This window comes from Carassius gibelio, chromosome B22 (genome assembly GCF_023724105.1).
Source record: "Carassius gibelio isolate Cgi1373 ecotype wild population from Czech Republic chromosome B22, carGib1.2-hapl.c, whole genome shotgun sequence".
Taxonomy (NCBI): Eukaryota; Metazoa; Chordata; class Actinopteri; order Cypriniformes; family Cyprinidae; genus Carassius; species Carassius gibelio.
Window position 1 is genome coordinate 23,043,837 of NC_068417.1, and position 6,613 is coordinate 23,050,449.

At 35.9% G+C, this 6,613-nt stretch overlaps 1 protein-coding gene across 3 annotated transcripts; it reads right to left on the reverse strand.

The window, feature by feature from the left end:
- Nucleotides 1–4,011: 4,011 nt before the first annotated feature.
- Nucleotides 4,012–6,366, reverse strand: LOC127987043 (protein S100-B-like). Of its 3 annotated transcripts, none has more exons than XM_052589318.1 (3): nt 6,251–6,366; nt 5,828–5,993; nt 4,012–5,078 (listed from the first exon to the last, which is right to left on the reverse strand). In XM_052589318.1, the coding sequence occupies exons 2-3, from the start codon at nt 5,963–5,965 to the stop codon at nt 4,929–4,931; spliced, it is 288 nt and encodes a 95-aa protein (XP_052445278.1). In that variant the 5' UTR covers nt 5,966–5,993; nt 6,251–6,366; the 3' UTR covers nt 4,012–4,928. The 3 variants fall into 3 exon arrangements, with proteins under 3 accessions (XP_052445278.1, XP_052445279.1, XP_052445280.1); XM_052589319.1 differs by having other exon boundaries at nt 5,828–6,001; nt 6,251–6,303; XM_052589320.1 differs by having other exon boundaries at nt 6,242–6,264.
- Nucleotides 6,367–6,613: the final 247 nt, after the last annotated feature.

Consider the following 6,613-nt stretch of genomic DNA (forward strand, 5'->3'; position numbering starts at 1 on the left):
GAAGAAAGAGAAAAAAAAAATTGCCAGATGGAAATCCTGGGGACATTTTATGAAATGGGGTATATATAGTATTTTCTGTACAATGTTAAACAGGTTTACATTTGTGGAATATGTAATTGTTTTAGAAGGCAAATGCTAGCCTTTTATTTCTATATTTTCTTCATAATATATATACTGTATATATACAGTGGGTACAGAAAGTATTCAGACCCCCTGGAATGTTTCACTCTTTTATAAATTGCAGCCATTTGCAAAAATCATTTAAGTTCATTTTTCTTCTTCAATATACACACAGCACCCCATATTGACAGAAAAACACAGAATTGTTGAAATTTTTGCACATAAAAAGAAAAAAAGAAAAACTGAAATATCACAAGGTCTTAAGTATTCAGACTTTTTGCTCAGTATTTAGTAGAAGCACTTTTTTTGATCGAATACAGCCTCTTTTTGGGAAAGATGAAACACGTTTTTCACACCTGGATTTGGGGATCCTCTGCCATTCCTCCTCGCAGATCCTCTCAAGTTCTGTCAGGTTGGATGGTAAACGTTGATGGACAGCCATTTTCAGGTCTCTCCAGAGATGCTCAATTGGCTTTAAGTCAGGGCTCTGGCTGGACCATTCAGGAACAGTCATGGAGTTGTTGTGAAGCCGCTCCTTCATTATTTTACCTGTGTGCTTGGGGTCATTGTCTTGTTGGAAGGTGAACCTTCGGCCCAGTCTGAGGTCCTGAGCACTCTTGAGAAGGTTTTCGTCCAGGATATACCTGTACCTGGCTGCATTCATCTTTCCCTCGATTGCAACCAGTCGTCCTGTCCCTGCAGCCGAAAATCAGCCCCACAGCATGATGCTTCCACCACCATGCTTCACTGTTGGGACTGTATTGGACAGGTGATGAGCAGTGCCTGGTTTCCTCCACGCATACCGCTTAGAATTAAGGCCAAAAAGTTATATCTTGGTCTCTTCATACCAGAGAATCCTTCAGGTGATTTTTTTACCAAACTCCATGGGGGCGTTCATGTGTCTTGCACTAAGGAGAGGCTTCCATCGGGCCACTTCTGCCATAAAGCCCCGACTGGTGGAGGGCTGCAGTGATGATTGACTTTCTACAGCTTTCTCCCACCTACCAACTGTGTCTCTGGAGCTCAGCCACAGTGATCTTTGGGTTCTTTACCTCTCTCACCAAGACTCTTCTCCCCCGATAGCTCAGTTTGGCTGGACAGACAGCTCTAGGAGGGGTTCTGGTCGTCCCAAACGCCTTCCATTTAAGGATTATGGCCACTGTGCTCTTAGGAACCTTAAGTGCAGCAGAAACTTTTTCGTAACCTTGACCAGATCTGTGCCTTGCCACAATTCTGTCTCTGAGCTCTTCAGGCATTACTTTGACCTCATGATTCTCTGTTGAACTGACATGCACTGTGAGCTGTAAGGTCTTATATAGACAGGTGTGTGGCTTTCCTAATCAAGTCCAGTCAGTATAATCAAACACAGCTGGACTCAAGTGAAGGTGTAGAACCATCTCAAGGATGATCAGAAGAAATGGACAGCACCTGAGTAAAATATATGAGTCACAGCAAAAGGGCTGAATACTTAGGACCATGTGATATTTCAGTTTTTCTTTTTTAATAAATGTGCAAAAATGTCAACAATTCTGTGTTTTTCAGCCAATATGGGGTGCTGTGTGTACATTAATGAGAAAAAAAGATTAACTGAAATGATTTTACCAAATGCCTGCAATATAACAAAGAGTAAAAAATGTAAGGGGGTCTGAATACTTTCCGTACCCACTGTGTATACTATATATATATATATAGACATTTTGACACAACTTTGAAACTCCTTTGCTGAAATTACTTTATAGTTCTCTGGATATTCAAACTCAGTCAACACCTTTACAATTTGTCAACCATTCAGCAGTGATAGTTGGCTTTGCAAAAAGAATAATGTATATCAAATCAGTAAGGTTTTGCACTCTGATGCAGAAGGCATGCACACATGTAGACATAAACAATCAATCAGTGATTGGCAAGCGCTCACAGCGAGGTACTTCCAGTTATGTTTCATCTTGAGCCATCTATATAATCAAAGAAGTGTTTATCCATGATGGTGGATGTCATTAAAATGCCTTCTGTCTGCATCTCTCGCACAAAACGCACACATACGGAGCCTATATAAGAAATATACAGACACTCAATCGCATCAATCTTTCTCCCTCCCTCTGCATTCCCCTCATTCTCTTTCAAGTGTTCTCAAAGCTGCCTCGAATCTCTAATGATGGAAAGAAAATGAAAAATCTGGATGATGGGGAAATAAATGTATGTTAATCATTGCTCATTTCAACTGAAAACCTCCTGAGCTCATGAAGATATCATTTCCAAATGGTATTTATGTACTGATAGACAGTCATACATAGAAAGACAGACAGATGGACACTAGATATATGGACAGACATTGAATTTATTTAGCTAGTTTTTAATCCATAATTTCTAACAGTTTGGCTCATGAAGCTTACTTACCTTCTAATTGACTGTAAGGAAACATTCAAACAACTGTAAGGTTGCCTTGTTCATTAAACACAAATTTGTGTAACTTGTTAGATAGCTAGAAAAGCACCATAATGCAACACAATGTCATATATTTGTGATTTTATGCTCCAGAAGCAGCAGACTGAATACTGCAACAGAGCACCTTTTTGGCAGCAAGCCGAGTTCCTAAATTCTACCCTGGTGTCCAATCCAGTGACCTCATGGGACATTACCTACTGTGAGATGCTAAAAGACTGGTCATAGTCAGACCACACAGCTGGGTAAACACACACACACACACAGAGCGCCTCATTTGCTCAACTCAGCCAAAGCAATCACCCCAAGGCACTCATCTTTCACTCCAGAAATACTGTGGACACTTATTTTTATCATCTTTTATTTATTTATTTCATGCTTTATTGCATTGTCAAATAAATCCAGTGACTTTATCATATTGCGTCCACCCTCCACCTCAACACATTTCTCATTTCCACAGCTCAGTTCAGGGAACTTGCGTTGGCACGTCACAACACTGCCACTTATTGGGAGCATACAGAACGGCAGTCTGTGATTGGTCAATACTTAAAAGTCCTTCAAACAAACTTGTATTTGACAGCTTGCTTTTGTGTATTGCGTATAAATATGTAGTTGATTTTAAGGCTGCTTAATGCAAATATCATTGAGATGAAGAAGGCATTCTTTATTAGATTGTGTGCATATTATATTTATAATATTTCAGGGTCTTGCTGCGCGACCATTGATCAGTTAATTAACACACGGATGTGAAGGCCTCTGTATCGACAGTTTGTGCTTGGTAATGAGAATACCTGTGGGACATCTAAATCAATGGAAGTCACAAGGGACAATGCCAAGCAGTTGTTTACAGGCATCCTCGAGTTGTGGACGTCCGATTCTTTTCTGGAGGAGAAGGTAATGCCAAACATATAACTAATGATGTTCTTGGTTAATACAGGACCCAGTTCCTCTTCACAAATGAATTAAATGTAAAATAAATATTGCAGTTAACTATTCATTCTGTTTTGCCCCAAAATATTGAAGCATGAAGTATACTATAACTAACACAATAGGATTTGTGGATAAAGATAAACATGGTGTTGTGTTAATGATGGAATATTAATGGAATTATATTAAACATCTTTATTTTGACAAAAGCTCACACGTTCACAGATAGATAGATAGATTGATAGGTATTATGTTGTGGAATTTAAATTAACATTTATTTCAAAGATAGATAGATAGATAGATAGATAGATAGATAGATAGATAGATAGATATTATGTTGTGGAATTTAAATTAACATTTATTTAGAAGATAGATAGATAGATAGATAGATAGATAGATAGATAGATAGATAGATAGATAGATAGATAGATAGATATTGTGTTGATGGGGTATAAAAAATGTATTGAACATCTTTATTTTAAAACTAATGCAGTCAATGAAAAAAAAAAAATCACGTTACTTGAATTTCATTTGTTCAGAATTTTATTTTGCTAGATTACATTCCATAATTCTCACAGTTCGGCTTTTGAAACTTGTTCATCTTTTGTTTAGCTTTATAAGGAATAATTCAGTGTAGGGCCTTTCTTGTAAATTTTCATCAATTGTTCATAATACATTCTTAATAAAATTTTCACATTCAGTTTAATAATCCACGTGTAAGTAGATTTATGCACGAATTACACAGAAAATACCTTGTTTCATGAATTAAGCCTGATGTTTTGACATCGACCGTTAGTTTACAGTTGGAAAACACATTTCATGTACTATTGCTAGTAAATCTGCTAGTAAATATTCTGGACGTTTAATACATGACAAACATGGGTTTGCATGCCTCTAATCACATATGGGATTGATTTGAAATTCCAAATCATTCATGGACGGTTTTAAACATCGTATTAGATATTTTCAGAAGAATAATTGTCTTTGGTGGGTCTTTTAACAGCACAGTATGATTTGTCTCAGGCCCCGGGAACAATCTGATGTAAGTCAATAGCAGCCTAATAGTCTGAAGCTAATCAGAAAAAAAAAAAAAACATATTTCACAATCAGCCTGGAATTGAAATGGCAAGAGCACAACACCTGGTCCGCATTTCACTCGGTGAGATTTATGATGGGGATGTCTTGAAAAAAAAAAAAAAAATGCCTAGGCAAAATAATAGAAACATGTTTTGTAATAAATTATGAAGGAGTTTAGCAAAAGTCTAGCAAAATAAACCAAACAAACTATTGTACAAGCTGCATTTACATTCTTTCCAAACAAATCAATCCTAAAAAAAAGCAATCCTAATATGATATGATAAAGATCAAAGCAAACTTTAAGAGAAGGAATGTATTGTGACTTATTAAGCTACGAAACCTGAACTTGTTGTGTTAAATTCAACTCATTCGTCTTCGTGGTGTTCGAAAAACTCATGGCAACAGATGGTAACCATGGTGATGAAGGTCATGAACTCCTGAAAATCACACTCTGAGTCACCATCGGTGTCCAAGCCTTCCATCAAACCATCCATTGTTGCTTGATCTTTCACATGCTGAGCAAGATAAAAAAGAAAAAGCTTAAGAAACAGGAAAATAGGTCATTCGCTTAGCATTAAAAATATGTATTTACAAATGTTTGACACAAAAACTCTATTCTGACATAAAGCCTTGACTGTAAATCAACCATTCTTTAAGTTTCAAGACAAAGTGTGGTGTAAAAAAAAAAAAAAAAAAAAAAAAAGTTTGACATTAATTTCCTCCATAATTAAAATGGATAAAAATGGATAATCCACTTCAAAATATTTAATCATAATTTTTTGACGCAAAAACTTCGTTCTGACATAAAGCTTTGATTGTGAATCAAACATTCTTTAAATTTCAAGACAAAGTGTGGAGTAAAAAAAAAAGTTTGAAGTTTAATTACTTCTGTGAGAGTCGGAAAAGATAAAGCTTAAATATGAAAACAGCTAATTCACTTAGCATTTAAAAATATTCAATAACATTTTTGACACATAAACTAAATTCTGGCATAAAGCCTTGACTGAAAATCAAACGTTCTTTAAATTTCAAGCCAAAGTGTGGTGTGAAAATAAAAAAAAATGAAATGAATTTCCTCCGTAACTAAAATGGATAAAAATGGATAATCCACTTCTAAATATTTAGTCATAATTTTTTGACACAAAAACTTTGTTCTGACATAAAGCCTTGATTGAAAATCAAACGTTCTTTAAATTTCAAGCCAAAGCGTGATGTAAAAAAAATAAAAAAAAATAAGTTTCATTAAAGTTTGAAGATCGTTTACCTCAGTTAGAGTCGGAAATTCATTTGTGAGCAGCTCCTTCAGTTCGTTCTTTTTTAATTTGTACTTGTCGCCTTCTTTGGACGAGTATTTGTGGAAGACCTCAATGATGGTTCCCAGGCAGTTCTCCAAGTCTGACATCTTAATGTAGTGGAGCGTTCAACGTTTTCTGGAATAATTACAACAAGCACAAAAGAAATGTGAAAATGTTTGAAAGCAATTTCAAGCTGTTTAACTTTTCCCCTCAAATGACTGTAAAAGTTTAAGTGTTGAAGCAATTTTATGGACCATTAACTTACTTTCTGTCTTTTACAAACACATTTCTAGTCATTATGTAGCTAGTTTTGCAATTTCATCTGCAGTTCGGAACGCTTGGAGCAAAATAAGTTATAAAACATTGCAATGATAAAAACTTACTAGACTTACCAGCAGAGAGTTTCTCAGAACGAGGCGATTCAGAGCACAGTGAGATGGGAGTCCATTTATAGGTCTGAAACAGAGGGGCCTGTAGCTTGGAGATTCTGACCTGTCAATCACCAGAACTGACCAATGAGCTTCTTACCTTGTCCTCACTCCACTACACACACATTCAGAGTGAGATACAAAGAGATGAAGATGGACACACATACACACATAGAATAACATTTGTCTTGCCAAATTTGATAAATAAGCTTTAAAAATTATATTATTAAAAATAATTCCTTTGCCAACTTTCAAAGCATAGTACTTTGTTAACACGTACAATTTTAAGCAACATTAAACTGGGTTGGTTAATTTGTTTGCTTGTTT